The sequence below is a fragment of the Botrytis deweyae genome, assembly GCF_014898535.1.
Source record: "Botrytis deweyae strain B1 chromosome Unknown BDEW_003, whole genome shotgun sequence".
In the NCBI taxonomy this organism is placed as follows: Eukaryota; Fungi; Ascomycota; class Leotiomycetes; order Helotiales; family Sclerotiniaceae; genus Botrytis; species Botrytis deweyae.
The window spans coordinates 1,249,509-1,270,088 of NW_024066210.1; the positions used below are offsets into that span (position 1 = coordinate 1,249,509).

At 44.4% G+C, this 20,580-nt stretch overlaps 5 protein-coding genes across 5 annotated transcripts; 3 read left to right on the forward strand and 2 right to left on the reverse strand.

The window, feature by feature from the left end:
* Positions 1-374: 374 nt before the first annotated feature.
* On the reverse strand, positions 375-3,762 carry EAE98_001757 (uncharacterized protein). Its single transcript, XM_038949376.1, has 2 exons — positions 1,960-3,762; positions 375-1,900 (listed from the first exon to the last, which is right to left on the reverse strand). Exons 1-2 carry the CDS (start codon positions 2,375-2,377, stop codon positions 855-857), a joined length of 1,464 nt encoding a protein of 487 aa, XP_038814361.1. The 5' UTR covers positions 2,378-3,762; the 3' UTR covers positions 375-854.
* Positions 3,763-7,199: 3,437 nt separating this feature from the next.
* On the forward strand, positions 7,200-9,568 carry EAE98_001758 (uncharacterized protein). Its single transcript, XM_038949377.1, has 4 exons — positions 7,200-7,716; positions 7,775-7,971; positions 8,022-9,015; positions 9,126-9,568. Exons 1-4 carry the CDS (start codon positions 7,534-7,536, stop codon positions 9,507-9,509), a joined length of 1,758 nt encoding a protein of 585 aa, XP_038814362.1. The 5' UTR covers positions 7,200-7,533; the 3' UTR covers positions 9,510-9,568.
* A 178-nt stretch (positions 9,569-9,746) lies between these two features.
* On the reverse strand, positions 9,747-10,268 carry EAE98_001759 (uncharacterized protein; the record flags this gene model as incomplete). Its single annotated transcript, XM_038949378.1, has 1 exon — positions 9,747-10,268. The coding sequence occupies one exon, from the start codon at positions 10,266-10,268 to the stop codon at positions 9,747-9,749; it is 522 nt and encodes a 173-aa protein (XP_038814363.1).
* Positions 10,269-11,733: 1,465 nt separating this feature from the next.
* Positions 11,734-12,669, forward strand: EAE98_001760 (uncharacterized protein; the record flags this gene model as incomplete). The annotated part of the gene is made up of 1 exon (XM_038949379.1): positions 11,734-12,669. One exon carries the CDS (start codon positions 11,734-11,736, stop codon positions 12,667-12,669), a length of 936 nt encoding a protein of 311 aa, XP_038814364.1.
* A 5,260-nt stretch (positions 12,670-17,929) lies between these two features.
* On the forward strand, positions 17,930-20,121 carry EAE98_001761 (uncharacterized protein; the record flags this gene model as incomplete). The annotated part of the gene is made up of 4 exons (XM_038949380.1): positions 17,930-17,952; positions 18,011-19,493; positions 19,565-19,750; positions 19,897-20,121. 4 exons carry the CDS (start codon positions 17,930-17,932, stop codon positions 20,119-20,121), a joined length of 1,917 nt encoding a protein of 638 aa, XP_038814365.1.
* Between the last annotated feature and the right edge of the window lie 459 nt (positions 20,122-20,580).

Consider the following 20,580-nt stretch of genomic DNA (forward strand, 5'->3'; position numbering starts at 1 on the left):
GGAATGGAAATAAGATCACGTCTGCAGAGTGAAACAACGGAGGAAAGGGAGTTTATCAGAGAGGGCAGGTTTCTTGCCGGGTGAATAGAGTTTCTAGGAATTAGGATAAAAGGATTATGGGGCATTCAAGGGCTGGATTCGCATGGAGTTCCGGAGACTTACAAATGTGGGACATTGGAGTCATGGGCAATCGAACGAATGGAACATAATACCAACCTGATGGTACTCAGGACCAAAAGGAGTTTCGGTACAAGTACCGATCGGCTAGAAAGGATAATCATGCTACAGATGACATCATTCAGGTAGCTCATCTCATTTACTCATTTTCTGATATCACAATTCAGTAGTGGGACGAAAACAGTAATGTGTATGCAAATCATGGGAGTAATCATTTTTTGATTTTGTTTGACTTTTCTTTTCTGTAGGTAGGATACAGGGTACAGATCGAAAGCAATTCCAGGCATATATCTCTTTATCGATGATGCAACAAACGCCTCCAAAATAAATAGACAAGCAAGAACGAGGGAATACCTGCTGCCGTCCATATAACGAAGTTTCTCCTTCACGCCAAACCAACATCCCATATTCGCTCAACACAGAAGAGCCCTGAAGCTTGCATGTAAAAACTGACAGTAGAAGAAAAAAACTCTCAGGAAATCCATTCCCATGCATGCTGTCTCCCAAAAACACTTGAATCCCTAATATAACTCCAATCTCCGAATCTCCTATCTCCAAACCAACCTCTTGTACTCAGTCCTTTTGCAAGGCCCCCCATAAATAAAGCAAAACGTGATATAAGATATAATTCCCAAGCCCAAGTCCAAATCCAGAATGTAAATTTTATAAACTCTCCCTTAAAGATTTTCAAAAACAGTTTCGATGACGTCCACCGTAACCCTCACGATATATTCAATGTCCTCTTTCGTAACCAAGTAATTCGGCGACAACATGATGTGATCTCCACACATGCCATCTACCGTGCCGGTCCCAGGATAGATCGTCATATTATATGGGTGTGAGATAGCTAGATCGTGTACCTTCTGCGCAATGCTCAGTTTGGGTTCGAAAGCCACTTTGCTCTTTTTGTCTTTCACAAATTCAATGCCCCAGAATAGTCCTTTCCCACGGATATCCCCTACGTTGGGATGGTCGGAAAGATGTTGTTTGAGAAGTTTGCCGAGGTATGCACCTTGCGTGCGGACATTGTCAAGGACGTCATGCTGACGGATGATACGTTGAACTTCTAGGGCAGCAGCGGCTTGAACAGGCATTCCTTGGTATGTTTGTCCGTGGATAAATTGTCCAGTGCCGTTGTAGAGAACATTGACGACTTTTTGCGATATCAGTACGCCGGCAATCGGTTGGTAGCCGCCGCCGAGTCCTTTCCCAATGGTTTGGAGATCGGGAACGACGTTTTCGGATTGCCATGCGTGCAGAGTTCCGGTGCGACCCATGCCACACATGACTTCGTCGAGGATAAATAGCGCGCCGTGGCGATGACATACGTCGCGCATAGCTTTTAGGTAGCCGGGGAGAGCAGCGACGCAGCCGAGCGCTGCGCCGACGATGGGTTCGGCGCAGAAGCCGATGACAGTTTCGGGGCCGAGTTCTTGAAACTTGGCTTCGAGTTCGGCGGCTTTGCGAGAAACGAATGAGGCGTCGGATTCGTTAAGGAGACGTTGGCGATAGGGATTGCAGGAAGACACGTGATGGACGTTGGGCATCAGGAAGGGGGCATAGGGTGCGCGGCGTGCTTTGTGGCCTGACATGCCTAATGCGCCAAGAGTGTTGCCATGATATGAACCTTCTCGAGCAATGAAGTTGACTCGTGGAGTAGATTTATCTTTTTCGTAAAAGTACTGTCGTGCCAATTTGCATGTGGCTTCCATAGCCTCAGATCCTACGTTGAATTAGCTTGGGTCACATCCACATCAATGGTTGGCTGTGTAGCTAACTTACCTGAACCAGTCAAATAGACTCGGGCCATTTTTCGGCCAGTGCCGTTTATCAGTTCTTCGCAAAGATCGTCCACAGTCTCGTGGGCAAAGAATCCCGAGGCTAGGTATGGAATGCCGGACGCCATTTGCTGGAAAACGGCATTGGTGACTCGCTTGTTGCCATGTCCTAAACATGAGACAGCGGCGCCGGATGTGGCATCAAATATGACTCGTCCGTCTTTAGTGTAAAGATTACTTCCACTTCCTCGTACGATGACTGGAAATTCTTTGTGGAGATGTCGATCAAATAGGAATGTGGTTCTCTTCATGCCAAGTTGAACGGCCCCTCCATTCATATATGAAGATCCATTACTCATCGCCTTGGTGTTGGCGATGTATGCATCTTCTCTATGCGCTTCTGCGATGGCCGCTGGCGACATGATAAATGATGTCTAGAGAATATAGTTTGGGTTATGAAGTAAGGAGAAGGGAAGGAGTAGAAGTAAGAGTAGTCAAGTAATATATATTGTCGACGACAGATATGTTCATGAGTTCAAAGTCTTGATATATAGAAGCCAAAGTCGGTGAGAGATATGCAAAGTATTCTTGGAAAGTACTTAATAAGAAGGAGATTCGGAAGTCCCGATGGGAAAAGTCGCCTTAATATATGGTCAAGACAGCATGCGGGTAGTAGCATGATGACGGAAGGAAGAGAAGAAGGAAACCTAGATGGGTCAACAGGAACCGGGATAAGGGCATACAAGAATGGGTCGAGGGGGTGCTAGATTCCGGAGTGGAGATGAGAATATGAGGTTGAGTGAGAGGTGAAATGTACGAGAGAAGTTGATAAGTTGAACAAGAGAATATGATAGGACGATGATCGATCAAAGTTGAATGCAACTTGCCTTTAGTTAGATTAGCCTCACTGGAGAATAGGAAAAAGATCTGGATCAAAAAAGCATAGAATCCTTGCTTTCCACGGTTAGCATGGCGCGGTAGATGGAATTTCTGCTCTACATTGGTGGGGTGGACCGATGAAGGCAGAAGATGCCCTGACGCTAAATTCGGATGACAATTGACGTTAAACTTTCAACGGAGGCATTAGGGACTGGTGGTAAGATGGTAAGTACTATTAGTTACCAAGAGACCAAGATAATAGAATACTAGAGTACTAGAAATATACTTTTCGAAGAACATAACATGACTAGTTAGTGATTCGCCAAAAGTGGTTAGCACGAACTTACATTCAAGGCATTTGTTTGGTCGTTTAATAATTGATGAAGGGGTAGAGTGAAAGGAATGTGTGTGCTGTATTGATTGACCCGATTGCGTGGTATGGTATGAGAGCACCAAGCACGAGCATGAGCATGAGCATGAGTATGAGTATGAGAATGAGAGCATTAACATGAGCAAGAAAATATTGAGGGGAGAGAAAAGGTGTCCGACGAAAGGAACGAGCTCGAGCCAAGAAGACGTGTCAATCAAAGTCCCATCCGATGGTTTAGATCCTGATGCACTGCTATGTGACCGCTCACCGCACTTACTCCTTGACCATAGCCGGGTAAAACTGTTCCCATCAGAGACATATGATCCGGGGATGTGGGTGATGGCACGAAATGGGCATATCTTTGAGGCACAAAATCTGGTGAAGCACGAAGCCCGGCCACATATGCGGCCGGGAGCTCATAGCCGCTCTCCAATGGGATGTTTACCATGTCGTTTTATCGGTTGCTCAAACGAGTCGGGGAGGCAAAGAAGAAGTATTGTTTCGTTGCCTTGACATGAAGATCTCGGACAGTAACCAGCTTCCTTTGTAAGGATGAAGTAGGAATGGGAATGGACATGGACATGGACATGGAAATGGAATGGAAGTGGAAGTGGAAGTGGAAGTGGAAATGGAAAGATTTGTGATTCGATTTCTGGTCACGATATCAATAAAGTTGAAGATTAGGATTACCAAGCCTGGTGGCCGACTTATTTTCCCCCAATTGTCCCTTGGTTCCGCTATGGTACCGTGCTATTCTCCCTACCCATTCCATTTTACTATCAAACCATGGGTCTCCACTTCCCGAGTCTCTACTACCTACCAACCAAAACTACCTGCCTACTGATGAATCCCTCTACCTTGCTTGATGCATAATATGATCGAGAGGGAGTATATTGTACGCGTAGAGATTTTGATTTTATTTTGATTTTATCTTTGATTTTATTTCCATTTTATCTTATTTTATTTTGATTTTATTTTCATTTTTATTTGTCCTTGACATTACTTTACTTTACTTGTCAACTTTCATGCTCTTCATTTCTATCGATTTTGTCCGATAAGCGCAGGGCAAGGGGCGGCCGAACAACTAAAACTACCTACCTAGGCAGTTGGTTAATAACTTGGGTTCAAACATTGATTAATTCGATTGATTCTCGAATGATTGGATTGATGGTGATTCGACTAAATTTTGAGTTTGATTGAATTTTGCATATCCTATGTGCCAGAGGAGGAAAAGCAAAAACGAAAGTGGACATAGGGTGACGGGGAAAGGTCCATCCAGACAAATCCTTGGAAAAGGATAAGAAGGGGTGTGAGAACCGTTGAAAAAGAAGCTATGAGGAGATATTTCGAAATGCATATGTGTATGTATGTCAGTCAGTCAGTCAGTCAGTCAGTATGTATGTATGTATGTATGTATGTATGTATGTTATGTTGCTATGGTTGTATGTATGTATGTATGTATGTATGTTGTAAATCTGTATGTATGTAGTCAGTGGCATATCATTTGCAGTCTTTAGAGGCTGTCTGTCTGTCATCTTATGCGGATTGTTACAAACGCCTAGAGATCGTGGAATGTGATTGATCACCTTTCTTGCCTTGGGGTTACTCAAGTGCGAAACCCATCATTGGGATTTTTACGCCCCCAAATATCCAGATGCCATCGATCCATACGGACTAGTCTTTGGGTCTCTTGGTCTTTTGCCCTCTCGCTCCTTGTGCTCTTTCGGAACCTTTTTCCCCCAATGACCTTGAAATGATGCTCCATGAGGTAATACACTCTACTCAGATCGAGTGCAGGAACCGTGCGATACATCGAGCTTTCAGAACATTTGTATGTGAGCGAGGTACGTTGCCGAGATGTTCCACTTCGTGAATCTTGTCCACTCAATGCTATATCGTACACATCGGTGCGGTAGTAACAATCGGCTAATTTGTATTTTGCGAAAACCTGGTACAGAGATACTTATGGTCGCACCGTGCGTCGCAGTCGTCAGTTTTAATATACAATATATCTATTGTACGAGTTGTAGCCAGGTTCTCGTCAACTGGGCAGCAGTACAGAATTCGATTGATCCGCTTTTCTTTCAAGGCGAGACCTTTGAGATTTCAATCAAGGAGAGCACGAAGCCGTGATATCTAGATCTTTGCATAAAGCGGTAGCCAACCGGGTCGATTTTGTTGGAACGTTTTCGTACTCCTTCTCATCAGCTGATAACATCATACAACAAATAACAAGACAAATGCAGTATTGAATGCGAGAGACATCACATTTCCAGAAGTTTGAGATTGATAAAACATAGGCAACATAGGCAATGATTGGTTCGATTTTGATTTCAAAAAAATCCATCATAATCATAATATCAATAACTTCATCTTGGCCATTTTCCTTTCTTGATTATTTGATAGGTGTGGATTATTTTTTCTTCTTTTTTTTTCGTCGAATCAAATCAAAACTCTATTTGTGTCGGTCAAATTAAGGTACAAGAACTGCAGGTAAGAAGTAATCACTATATTTTCACGGAGGATTTTTTGCTTGTCTTTTCTGATGCTTGCTGGCCATGAACTCATGCCTGCGACCCTCCTATCACCTTACCCCTTTCAAATTGCACAACGATGGGCCCAAGTCCTTCCTTCCTTTACTAGCTATCTACATAGCGATGTCTGATTTGCGGCCCAACAGCTCATGAATCACGCGGCCATGATTTATGCAACACCGCAGCTGCATGACAGATTATGGAAAAGAGTGTGGAAGAAAAGAGAAGCAAGGCAGGAGAACGGTGTCCCAAAAACGAAAGCATAATGCGTGCTCTATTGCAGGAGCTCGGTGATTTTCGTATAATGTTATGGTCCGTCCACTTATCCATCGTTGCAGCATATGTAGGAATGAACGTGCAATCATTCGGTGATCATACGCATACACATACGCATACGTGGGATCAGAACAAGGGTGGGTGAAAGAACTGATGATTCTTGACTTAACCCCATGTCATTCCATGTGTGATACCCAAAATGAGACGGACCCTCATTCGAGTTCATTCCGGCTGTCTGGCACCATTTCAAGGCTTGGCCTTACTTCCATGAATAGGGATCTGAAAGATGCCTCGTAGCCTCGTAGCCAATACACAATTGACAGAAAAACATGCCATTTAGTTATTGCCGACTTTCATCGGCTTCGGGCATCATTCCTTCGGCATCCCGAACATAGGCTTGCCGAGTACGGTTGTAGATCGAGAAAATTTCCGGATAGTGGGGAATCTGTAGAGGCCTAGAATAACCATCGGCTTCTTTTCCTTTCTTTGAGGATCATCATCAGACACTATCCACATCGAGTCAAGGGTCCAAACCTGAACCCATTGGCTAGATTATTGTATGTTCAAAAATCGGGAAAGAATGTATGAATAGCCTCGGCAGATGTCTGAGTACTGTCATATCAATTGATGCTTTGCTTGTAAGAGAATAGGGTCCACTCTTGCTCTCGAACTCGGCTAAGGACGGTGAAGGGGGTTTGATCATAAGATTCAGGTCTTGATCTGCTTCGAGATGATATATGATTTGCATGGGAAGACACCCCTTTAAAATATCTGAAGTGTGGCGGATGTGCCTGCAGTGGCTGCAGAAATGTGTTCATTAGCGTTAAATTGGACTTTTGGATCTCAGCCCCAAAGGCCACAGACTGGAATTTGAATTGATTCTTACTTCATGACCAATTCCCAGCGCCCAGTGCCCAGTGCTCAGTGCCCAGTCTCCTAATATGTACGTGACACCCAATCGTATCACCGTGCCGTGCGGTAAAGAATACGATGTATAGTGGTTAAATGTTGAGTCAGGTTAGGGGAATGAAACTGCCGGCACTCAGACTTGTGATGGTTCAATTCCGCGATTCGGATAAAAAGCATACACATTCACATATCCGCATATTATATGATTACACATATGAAAGACTAAAAAGCTTGTCTGAGACTCTGAGGTGAGGTTCATCGATTAGCGTGTTTTGATACACATTACATAAGCCAACAAGGTGACCTGCAGGTACCTACTAGGTAATTATTGAATCATATCATCAACGAATGATGATGACGCGGGCGTTTTAGTGGTCTCTAACCTAGGTACGCACTGCACCTTCCAGTTTCGACATTCTTCTTCATACAGCTCATTCATACATCTCATACAACTCACTCTCACACACCCATCTTGATACCTTTCTGCAGTTTATCTCATCTGGATCCTAAACCTGGTCTCCAATAATCCCCTTTTAAATTGTCAGGCAATGATAACCAGCCATCGTTGAATATTTCCGACCTATCCGGGATACACACGATTCGGGGGAAAATGTCGGTATCTAGATATCTCCCGTTTGCTTCTCGGACAACAGACGCGCAAGCAGTGACTTATCTTTTGGCCGTGTGTCTTTTTTCCATCTCCTTTCTGGTTTTTCTCAATAGTAGCGTGTCATTCGTTATCACTGATCTCATTGGAGTAAAGGAAGGCGTGGGGGATCTGGTGGGCACTCTCGTACGACACCCTAAATGTCAATTATCTTTAGAAATTGAAAATACTTACTCGTTCTTAGGGGTTTGCGGATGAATTGGTTGCTTTGTTAGCTTGTCCCGCGTGGGGAATTCTTAGTGATAGACTCGGTGTTCGGGTGGTTTGCGTTCTAGGGTACCTCATTGTTGGCCTTGCATTGATCTTATTCGTGCAAGCAAAGAATGTCTTCCCACAACTGTTACTTGCGAGATTGTTCTTTTCAGTGGGGGGAGCTGCTACGTGAGTTCATTCCGAGCGACATCATACGCGCATGCTAACCGAGATTGGAGTGCGACGATGGTGACCGCAATCCTACCTTCAATGTCTGCCCGAGAGACCGACGATTCGCAGAGTTCCCCTATATCGAGATCAGCCTTGCCGGAAAACGTCCGCCATAGTATCGCGACTGAGTCTATAGATTCCGAGATCACCATAACCCCTACCAATTATAATGATCGACGTGGGACCCCCCTTGGCGACCACTCAAAATCCATGAAGCAAACCGGATCAAGCCCCCCGCGTTTGGCCGGCTTAGTTGGATTATTTACAGGTTGCGGGGCACTTGTGGCACTGATTGCATTTTTGCCATTGCCAGCGCAATTCTCGCGGATGAAAGGGGTATCCCAAGGCCAAGCGGTGGCCGATAGTTTTTATGTGGTTGGAGTTGTATCACTCATGGTTTCTTGCTTCTGCTTTATTGGTCTCCGAGGCTTGGCAGGCGAAGAAGGTAAAGGGTGGCGCCTACTTCTCGGTCGACCAATAGCCAGAGATACTGTGGGACATTCTGGAGGACGAGAAGACACGGAGAAGTTTCAGCCATACTGGACACTAATATCAGATTCAACAATTTTAGGGTTCAAAGATGCACAAATTGGTCTTGGTTATTTAGGAGGATTTGTCGCACGTGCCTCCTCAGTTGGCATATCACTTTTTATTCCACTTTATATTAACTCATATTTCATTGGACATGGATTCTGTCAAGGATCTCCAAATGATCCATCACCTGAACTCAAGAAAGAATGCCGTAGAGCATATGTTCTTGCCGCCGAGTTGACTGGAGCATCTCAATTGGTCGCTTTGCTTTGTGCTCCGCTATTTGGCTATCTCTCAGACCGCTACCGTCGTTTCAATATACCACTTCTCACAGCGAGCGTTTTTGGTGTGATTGGATACATAGGTTTTGCTCAGCTTGTTAGCCCTGAACCACAGAATATCGATGGTAGAGGAGGAAGTCCTATAGTATTTGTTTTGGTCGCCTTGATTGGCATCAGTCAAATAGGAGCGGTGAGTTCCTCGACGCATTTCTTCTGAGTTTTCAAATTCATCATCGGCTCTACACGTCGTTCCGTCTCACGATGTATTCAAGTGCTAAGCTAACCTGATATCTTGTACAGATTGTTTGCAGCCTTGGTTTACTAGGAAGGGGTGTACTTGGTGATGAAGGCGGCTACAATTTATCGTCCCAGCTTCAAGATGCGAGAAGCGATGAGAATACAGACTCACGCGATATAACAACCGAAACAGCACCGCTTATAGCGCCTCCATCATTACATCAGAATCCTTCAAGAAACCATCTCAAAGGTTCTATAGCTGGTGTTTACTCTCTATCCGGAGGAGCTGCGATTCTACTACTCACAAAACTTGGTGGTTACCTTTTCGATAATCTTTCCACGGGTGCTCCATTTTACATGATGGCAATATTCAACGCCATACTCCTTGTTATTGGCATTGGAGCCGGAGTTTACCGCGAAATCAGAACAGCTCAAAAATACCGATGAGCTCATCACTTTGATCTGCGGCATCAATATTTTTTGTGCCTTCGCTTCACATGCGCTTGGTAAGATTTCCCACAGGGTGCCCAAGAGTTCTTATATATCGTAGGGTTAATAATAATAATGATTATTATAATCTGAAAAGGATGTGTCAATACTACCTATCTCATTTCGAATGTCCTTCAATCTAGCCCCATATCAGGCGACACCAAGACCTACTACATCAGTACGCCTTGATCGAGCCTATTCTGCGAAACTGACATGTCGATCACGAGCTCTAGACTTTTCGTTTGTGCCTCGAATTCTGAATGATCCATTTCGAGACTCCTGAGGTATCTCTTCAGATAGTGGAAGGTATTCTATGTTACTCTCAACATTCCCTTCCGCGCTTCCAGACTTGGTTTTTGCTATTTTGTGCAAACGATTGCGTCTCTTGCTGGGCTTCGATAATTTCTCTTTGAAAACACCCATGTCATCGCTGGGAGTCAAAGCATGACGCTCGGAGTAGTTGCTGGGACCGTCAAATGAGTCAGAATCATAAGGATCCTCCGCCGGAAAGTTCTCTATCGCTGGCCCTTTTGCTTCCGAATATTGCCGATTAAACTCCTGACTGGATTTGCCGCCGAGATCTATAAAACTTGTTGAGTTCTGATTGTACAGCTTGATAGTATCGCATTGTAGACATGTGCGCCATTCGAGGTTGTGGCCGTGTTTTGGACATGCATCTGGATCTTTGTAGGCCGTATCCGAAATTTGAGGGTTCATATTGACAGGAACACTGTACTGATCTATAAAAGAGACAAAAAGCCCTTGAGGTCTAAGCAGCAGCTAATGCAATAACTATAAGGTACCTGAGAGTTATTTGAAAGAAGAGAAAAATGTTATCAATTTTTTTGTGGTTGTACTGGAGGATATAGGCAGGCATAAAGAAATGAAAACAGTCACTACATACATACTTGCTCACACATTCTATAATCTTTCTACACTCTTTGAGGGACATTTTTGCTTTCTTTGTGCTTGGGGTTAATTCCTGTTTCTTCCCCCTTTGAAGCTGCCTTGGTTTAATGACAGCCTCAACCTTCTTCTCTGCTGTTGTTCGTCTCGTCAATCTTTTCTTCGTAATTTATGCAAAATAAACACAGCCGTTGGTGCACAAAGAACCTCAGGTGAGACAGAGCATGATAACAACCGTCACGTTTCTTTGCAGTTGCTCATGAGATCACATGTGTGTGCTCAGCAGGTAAATTAAAAGATACTATGCCCAAAACTCTCCTAGAGCTTCGGAATCGGAATGATTCTTCTCTCGATTATCTGAATGAACGGGCTGTACAAAGTTCTCGGAACGGAATATAGGAGATTTGTTGTTTCTTGCAAACCTTCCATTGATAACATGATTTTGTTTCTAGTCATTTAATGATTTATCTGACTACTATCATGGTCTCGACAATGGAAGAATGATAAAGTTCGGTGTGTGAAGTATGATTGATATTTGTAAAGTACCGACTAGGTACTCGTACTCACGCAGTATAAAGAAATTAAATCGACAAAGGGACAGATTTTCCATTAATGTTCCCCAACGGGAGTAATTGAGTAAAATCGTCATTCATACCCAGTTAGGTAGGTACCTGCCTAGATAGCTTACTTATTAGTATCTGTAGATCTTCCCCAGTTTATCTCCTCCAAGGACGAACGTCATCAAAGCACAACATACGACGTTTTTCCTGATTGATGCCATACTTCGTACAAATCTATTACAAGAACATCTTGCTGTCAATCTTACCTATCTATCTAATCATTAACGCGACGGTGACATTTCAAAGTCATATTCTTCCGTACCTTGATTCAGTCTGCACCCCCGTCCCCGTCGGAATAAATTATTGACAGGTGGGAAAACAATATAACCCATTTCTCGTTCCAAAACACAAAAGTACAGCCTACCAGGCACCTACTTGGATACACAAAAGGTACAACATCTTGGAACCTAAAACTACTTTGTCAAACCAACCTGTCAAACTTACATATTTCCGATGCGAGAATACCAATTGAACCCAATCTAAAGAACGAACAACTACACACCTACCAATAACCAGTTTTCCTTCACCTCTCATCTACATTCTACATCAACACTTCCGATCCTGCAGAAATATATCCCAAGGACAACATCCACGTGTCATTCAGGAACCTGATAGATATCTTCTTGTATCTAAGAAGCATATTTGATTCGCAAGAAATGTCGGGCATACCGCGATATAACAATGCACCACTAAATGCACGATCGGGTGTTCCTGTCCCTCCCACCGGGCCTTCAACATCCTCTGAAACGGCCGCGCCTGCATCATTATCAGAACCTCTGAACAACAGCAACCCCACCACGACATTACCCTCATCCTCCTCGTATCCACGAGCGCAACCCGCAGCTGCCGTGCCCATTCCTACCGGGCTTGCAAACTCGCAACGTTACGCCCCTCCCCCCGCAGCTGCAGTTACGACGGCCAAACTAGAGCCAACGCGCACGATAAAAGAAGATTCCGATGTACCGCCTGCACCCCAACCAGGTGCTTTCCCCAAGCCGACTGCTGGGTTCGCGGGAAATACGTTCGCATCGCAAACTAAATTTGTGCCTCCGCCTCCCAGAGCGGGATCTTCATATGTTGTCAATCACAATGCGACTCCTTGGATGCCACCCAATCCAAATGCGGGGGAAGTTGGGACGGTGAAGAATCATACAGAATACCCCCCTCAGATGATGATTCCGCCGCCAAGCGTCACCCGCGCACCGTTTTCGACGACGATGACGATGGATGCGAACACGGCAGCTCAGACATCGGGTTCATATGGGACAATGCATCCTCAACCGGTTTCTGTTGGCGATGCGTATGCTCATCGTACACAGCAGGAAAACGAGGGATATGGACAGCGACGCAGTGTTGAATACCTGGAGCATCCACCGGGATACGTGCAGAATGCGTATGCGGCTGAACTGAGCAGTGATCAAAGGAGAGCAATGGATGTGAATGAGAGGAGAGAAAATGCCAGTGTAGGTGGGGTGAATAGTGGGGGTGAGGAGGAGGGGATCTGGGGGAGTGCAAAGAGGTGGGTTGGGAGTGCCGGGAGTAAGTTGAGTGAGGGGGAAAAGGAAGTTTGGAGGAGGATTAATGGGGAGTAGAGTTTACTGGGGTTGCTGGGGGTTTGGTGGAGTGGGATCATGGGTTCTACGATAGATATGATGATACGATACGTTACGATACCAGACGTGAAAATTCGATAAGATGGTGTACGATTGTGTATGATTAGGTAGCAGTAGACTGATACATTTACAGCTACAAAGGATATTCGGGTAGAGTACTTTTATACAGGGAATGTCACTTTTTTATAGAATACTTTATGGGAGCCTATTTTCTGGTATGAGCCAGTGCGTAAGCCACTTCAAACGAATTGACCTGGATAGTGTGCAGACAGTCCAACACAGTACCGTGGGTAGATACAACAAGTATCAACCTCTATACAAATGAAGATAAGCAAATTATTGACACTGATAAGAATAAAAGCAGAACCCCTATCACTTGAGGCAACATGTATTCATCATCACTGGGTTTAAGTGTGATGAAGGGTAGCATTGTATTAACACAAGTATAGCTGTGAGGAGTTTCGTCACGGTACATAGCATCGCTCCCGTCATCATAGCATCCGAGGCTTGGAGGATTTGCACAAGGAGTACGAGAGTATGCGATCCTAGAACGGAAAGGTGCTGACGGAATGTTTTGCAAACAATGGAAGAAAGGGGGGGGAAAGTCGGTGTTCGAAGACTTGGTATCAGGAAGAAAGCTTTTACTTGTTGTAGATTAGAATTTAGCTGATGATCAATCAATTGAAAGTTTGACACCCCCGTAATTCGAGAAGGGAAAGAGAAGGATACGCGCATACCCAGCGTCATCGATACATTTTTTCTCCTTGGGAGCAAGGGGGAAAGGTAAAGCAGGGGGAGGTCATGGGTGAGTGGGTAGGGCGGGTTGATCTTCATATTAGATGCGTTATATTGATAGGGGTGACAACGCAATCCACAGTGGAGAGAAGATATCAGATAAACGCCCGAGTCGAGTATATCTGCATGAATTCTGCGTACCGATCGGGACGACTGTGGAAATTGAATTGTAATGAGTGCTCAGTGCTTGGGCTTGTGTGCTCGAAAGGGAAGAAAGGTGGATAATGGGAGGGTGAAGGGTGTGGGAATCGGAGTTCCCCCCGCATGGAAGCTGGAAAGGGAAGGAATGATGTAGGGGCGGTGTGGCAGTGAAGACATGGGATGATGTTCGTCTTGCCTTTGAGAAGTGATGTCGTTTCGCGGTTTGAGAAAGATTGATATGTTGTCGTCTGATAGCGTTCGAAGTAGATTTGCACATGACATCTTTGGATATGACGATACCTATTAAGGTCTCTTAGCGGAGAGACGGGATGACAGAATCGCAATGACCGTTTGGAATAGATACATCATAGCCTTCCTTCCAGTCGCATGAGTTGAGGTTTAGTGCGAAAAGATTATCTGCTAGAAGGATATCAGAGAATTCTAGAATGATAAGGTGGGTAGGCGGTGCACGGGATGATACAGTAGGCGAGTGGAAAAGGCTAGAGCTATAGCTAGTGACCTGCCCTACCCTGCCCTACGAAACAGCTGAGTCCCGAAACAGGTACTGGGTGGATTAGACAAAGTGGAGTGAAGCGGGTGATCGGATTTCGGATGAATTGAGAAAAGGGTCATAGCGGGGGATTGTTTGGGAAACCACGGTGCTTCCGTAAAGGTTAGATTGAGGCAAGTGATTTTAGACGCTTGGGATGTGAATATAGATGAGAAGGTTGTTAGATGAAGAGTCTTTAGTAACCTTATTTTGGAAAAGTGTGTGAGAGTTTGATTGCCTCAAAATGGGCACCTGACTTGACCCCGAACTGAGAGGACATCTTATTAGTTGCCTCGTATCTACGGAGTAATGTATAGTGCGAAGTGGACAGTATCATGACGGTCGCTATACGTTTACGCTAGAAATCCTTCTTGACAGGTTTCGATAACTTTTCCGATTTGGGAGAAGTACATTTTTGAGCGTCCTAGATGGAGACTAATTGCAGCAATGAATGGGATATACCTACCTACAGATTAGTCTCGTTGTGTTGTTCATTCTTGTTATTCTCGAGTCTTACTGCTCATGGCGTAGTACGAATTTAACATCAGGATACGGTCAATCACCAGTGATCGCATGCCAGGAGATATATTAATGTGCCCGCAACGAACGACGAGGCCAGCCGAATTGGCATGGGATTGGGATAGAATTGAATATCCGTGCCTGTGCTGTCAGTGGTGATCGATGGGCCGGGATGAGAGAGCTGCTGAGGCAAGCCACATATTATTTGAGGTATGACGAATCGGACATTTAATCGATCATCGGAATCCTGGCTGACAGTACATACAGTGAGAGATGGAAAGAGGACATACAGTCGCCGACTAATCGACTATTATGTGACAGGTATCAAGGTTTCTCGGCATCAATCGGTATCTAGATTTGATATTGAAAGAGGGAAAGAGCGAGCCTCCATCTCCTCAGCTAGTGAGTCGCCCAGCCAGTTAATCAAATTGGTTTCAACGACAGAGAATAGCTAGAAAGAAAAGGGAAGTCAGCAATTTGTTACAAACTAAGTAGATACGATATTTTAGAATGTGATGATATGTTTCCCCTTCATCTAAAGTATTTACCTACTAGTTTTAGTTTGTATGAAAGATTTAGCTTTCTTACCCTCAGACTGACAGTCGGTTCATTCGGGACGTCTACTTCATCAAGTTAATTGGTTCGAATCTCTTACCTCTCTTACTTGGGTCTTCCCCTGTTTAAAGTTTCATGATGCTTGTCTCAAACACTACCGAGGATGCACGATACATGGATTATTGCAATAGGATGATGGAAACTTGCCAAGATGAGGACTTCTGAAGTGAGTTTAAGAAATTAAGAGTGCGAGTTAAGATTCTGGCGGTGTTCAATTTGTGGAGCGGTGAAGTACAAACAATGACAGAGAGCGAGCAAGATTCTTCAAGTCGGAAGCTTCATCGTTGGAGAATTTGAAACTATTTCAAATCAGAATCCTCGGTTCTCTTACAATCTCTTACTTCGTCTATTTCATAAGAGAGTATTGAGAGACGATGCAAGTAGCAAAGTATGAGAAAAGGGAGGATGGGATGGATGGCTAGACACAGTGATTATTGGGAAAGAAGATTAATTTAGGGATTGCTAAAAATGACAGTAATTATTTTTATATCGTCTTACTTCTCTTACTTCTGTCAGCCATCAATTCACATTGATGAAGGGGTACATTCGGTACTGTACGTCTAGCTTAAAATAGATAGATGCACTGGTCGGATTTTCAGGTGTGGAAATGATTGAAAAGCCGTTGTTAAATAAATGATAAACAAATAATGATTGGTTATTGGTGATTGAGTATTGGGGATTTATCACTTCTGTGCCACTTTAGCCAGCCAAGATATACTTTTAGTATACAATATACAGTACATATGAGGAATTACCTATCTCCTCTGTACTTCCAGACCCGTCCCCCCTCCCCCCTCTCCCAGACCAATATCATTTACTTTTACTACACGTCGACCATACGAGGATCCCTAATCCTTTCGAAAGCTTCTTCCTTATACATAGAAACGATTAGGTAGACAATTAGGTTTGAGCATTCTTCTTATTCGTATATATATTATATATTATATATCATACATGATCTATTATATCATATTAGGGCTGATATGCTTTGTTGTACAGCTAAAATCGTGGAGCACCCCTGTTTCCGTGTGAAAAATGATCCTCAAACATAAACCTAGTTTCTAATCTACGAAGTATCCTTACCCGTCCGACTAATCTACTCATGGTACCATTTGCTCATCACCAGTGGAGAAAAGAGACCCCAAACTTTCCAACTTTGCCATTCACCACTCACAAACTTACTAATTACTTCAAACAGCATTTGTCAATTCCTCGTTCGACGCCATCTTCGGGCATCATTGGTTGTCCGTTGACCTCGGACTTTTTTGACAAACCTCAATTAGAGGTTACTCTAGCCGTTACAAATCCATCCCCATAGCACCCCGTTGGGATAGTCCGTGGGCTCATGATAATAATTGGAAACAGGTCGATGTCCAACTGTGCAATACCACCGTGGTACAAGCACCAGAGTCACCACCGTCGCCATCGTCATGGTAGCTTAATTCTCACCAACCTCCAGGGAAAAAACTCTCCTTATGTGGGACCGACGGTATCGTTATATACTCCCTCAGCCTACCTGCCTTACCCCAGATACTGCACCTCTAAAGTGTAGTGGCGTCGGATGAGACAAGACAAGCCACCTCCCTCTACTCGTAGTGCCCTCTAAACTCTCTTGCTGGATGAACACATACACACATACATATCTCATATCGAATGATGTCGTTCCATGATGGGTCAGCGGCAGTGGACCAGTCCCTAGACCCAACCAGCAGCCTTGCAACTTCGATACTGCAACCAAGTGCAATTGTGCTCACTCATATTGCTAAATACTACTAACCCACTTAGATACTAACTTCAGCTACTATTCGCACAGCTCATCTGTCCTTCCCACCACACCTCCCTCTCCCCCCCCACTTCACCTACCCATGCAAAGCCAAGCCTTTCCGGCAAAGCGTACTTTCCAGGTCTCGACCACACAAGTTTTGTGAGGTTTGGCTTGTATCAGGAACGACGCTGGCATGGGTCTAAGAACGACATCCCGATCCCGGGCAGGGCTGCAAATCACGACAGGCGTCCCTCGACCATTTCAAGTATTTTCCCTTTCTTATACCTCATGGATCTCTGCACTGCCCCTCTTCCACCTTTTTCGCGTCGTCCCAATCGCAACTCTTCCTGCTCTATTCGACCAGTCACTCCTTTAAGGTCTCTTTAATCTCGCTTTTCGTTCATCTATATACTGGGAGCTGGCTCTCATAAATTTCAAGCCAGGCTACGTCGATCACCAAACGAGTTTGTTTCTATACTACTTTTCCCCAAGTGCATAGCTCAACTCATCACACTCATTTCCGCTGCCCGACACTATCTACTTGCAGATACATAGTAACCATACCCACATATTCTCATCGCGAGACATCGTTGTTCAATTTCGTTTCACCGGAAACTTTACGCATTCCCTACATATATCATATCAGAGTTGCGCATCCCTCGGATCTTATCATATCTGTTGAAGTTACATACAAATTCTTATAATCCCTCCCGGACCTACATCGACCTTGCCGACACCCCGGATCGGTGGATCATTATATATTACTTTCTTTTCTACAAAACTATCTAACGCTGACGACGATCCTGATAGTTAATCGACTCTTAACTATAGTCAACTGAACTTGATTTACTGTCATGGATTCAAGCCAGGCGCAATCGTAAGAAACCACATTGACCCCTTGTTCCGATATCATCTTTACTTACATCTAGCCCTAGCCGCCATTCTTTTCAACCACAATCTTCTTTTGCTTTTAATCAAAATAACAAGTTCAGAGGAGATTGTCCCCCACGGTCATTTCCATCAGCTTCTACCATGGATCCCAACGAGATGTCTATGAAGCAAGAGCCTATAGGATTAGGTATGTGGTCAACAACAACACCACCAAATCCAACCATCAGACCTCGTCCTGCCACCATACATGAGACGGGGTTCTCATACTGCATGCCAGAGCAGGGCAACTATACTTTACCAGCATGGGACTCTTCAACGATGCCAATGCAGCCAATGCACAATGGGCTTTCTCAAGATTATGCAGTTCATCAAGATTTCTTTCCACAATCATCGGTTGGCGACCGTGAACAGCATCAGAATCATACTGTTTCCGTCAACAGCAAAGCTTTCTCTGAATTCGATTTCACGGATCATTGGAACACGAAACCTTGTGACGACGGTATGGAAATGCAAGGTCTGGATACAGACATGCACATGGGCCAAGCTTATACGACGGACGAGGCCGTACCAATTCTCGATCTGAGATGTGGACCTGGAATGGACTCTGATCGACCTAGTTTGGAGCGACCATGGAGTTCGCGGAGGATGTCTGGCTCTTCCTTCACATTGTCAACCACGGGGGCTCTTTCTGAAATGCCATCATACGAGGATTTTTCAACTACATTGTCAGAAGCACCTTCTTTCACTTCAGATTATCCGCCTCTATCAAATAGAAATTCTTTGATGTCGTCAACACAATTATCGCCAGTAGCATCCCCTAGAATGACCCCACAAAATAGATCCGAATTGGTACGAACTCAAAGTAGAGGCAGAGCATCTCCCTCACCTCGGCCTAGTATGCGCTCAGCACCATATAATATGGATAGCAATAGAAGCAAGAGGTGGTCTACGGGATCATACGCTCCTGCACCGAGTAGACGCCCTTCTCCATTCGTCTACCATCAGGGTCAAGAATCATTTCAATCTCCTCACCAACCTCAAATGTCATCCCGACATTCTTCACCAACGATATCTAATCCCCACTTGCCTCTCAACATGGTCAACTTACAGACGCAACAACATCCATTTATGATGGCCAACAACCTAGCTTATCAACGGAATAGTATGCTTTTACCTTCTCATTCATACCATGAGCCCCATCAATTTGACACACCACCTCCTTTACTTTGTCACGGTCTCTTCCGCATGCTTCAAAGTAACGCAGATCCACATGCATTACATACTCATTACTCTGATTTGAGTGATCCCCCTGATCTTTACGCGTCCTTACATGAAGAGCAGTTGGCACCTCCGCCAGAAGATATGAACCCATCGGATCCTGATCTCATTCCTCACGAGCAAGAACTACGCTTTGACGGAGATTTATACACACCAAGATGGGTGCGGGGCCATGGAAACAAGAGAGAAGGATGGTGTGGCATTTGCAAACCAGGAAGATGGCTCGTACTGAAGAACAGCGCATTCTGGGTATGTATTCTCCGGCGCTTTAGGCCAAAGTTTTCTTTCAAACCCAACCGTTACTAACATCTGACCTACAGTATGATAAAAGTTTCACACATGGTATTTCAGCCGCAACTGGACAGCCATTTCAAGAGCCGCAAGAAACGCGACGCATGGACGGAAATCCCGATGTATGGGAGGGTCTGTGTGGAAGCTGTAATGAATGGGTGGCTCTAGTCAGTAGCAAGAAAAAGGGAACCACTTGGTTCCGACATGCTTACAAAGTAAGTTTCATATCTTCTCACCTCAAGAGTCCGAGCACACACCGTATTTCATACTTCATATCGGAGAATTTGGAATCAGTGGGTTCTTGATAATTTCTGGCCCTATCAATTAAAATGAACTGGAGACTAATATGAATAATTAACAGTGTCACACTCATCCGAAGATTAAAGATGCACCGAAACGCCGACGTGAATCTAGCCACTCTCGTGCACTCGGCGCTTCGAATATGGCGAAATCAAAAGCTCACGATTCTATTACTTCGAATCCGCACCAATCTTCACCAATGACACCTAGTGTTACTTCGACACCTCGATATCAGAGGAAGTCAGTTTTAGGTAGTCCGATAGATGGCTTGAGTCCTATGATATAATGATTTTCGTCTTCTTCTCCATCTACCAATGTTCTCCTTTCTTCTTATCCGCGAGTTTGTGTTTACATGATTTGATTTGGTGTACATGATGAAAGACTTTTTATTTTCTATTTTTCTTCTACTTTCTTTGAAACACATACTATACTCTTTTATTTGATCGCTCTTATTTCTTTTATTTTGACAACAGAGGAGAAAGGCAGACAAGCATCTAAGAAGCAGGAGACAACGAGATTTTTAGTTACAGATCCAGTAGTAAGGCGCCGGGCGGGATACCATGCATCTTTATTCTCTCACTTATTTCATTCCACTTTCGTTTTGGGAGCACGGTTGTTGGGTCGGGGATTGGTTGGCGGGATGGTCCAGGAAAGGTATGGCGGATGCAGGACAGACAAGCTAGGGAAAGGAAAAGGAACACTTGGACTTGGGGGACAAAAACGGCTTTCTTTCATATTCACAGTA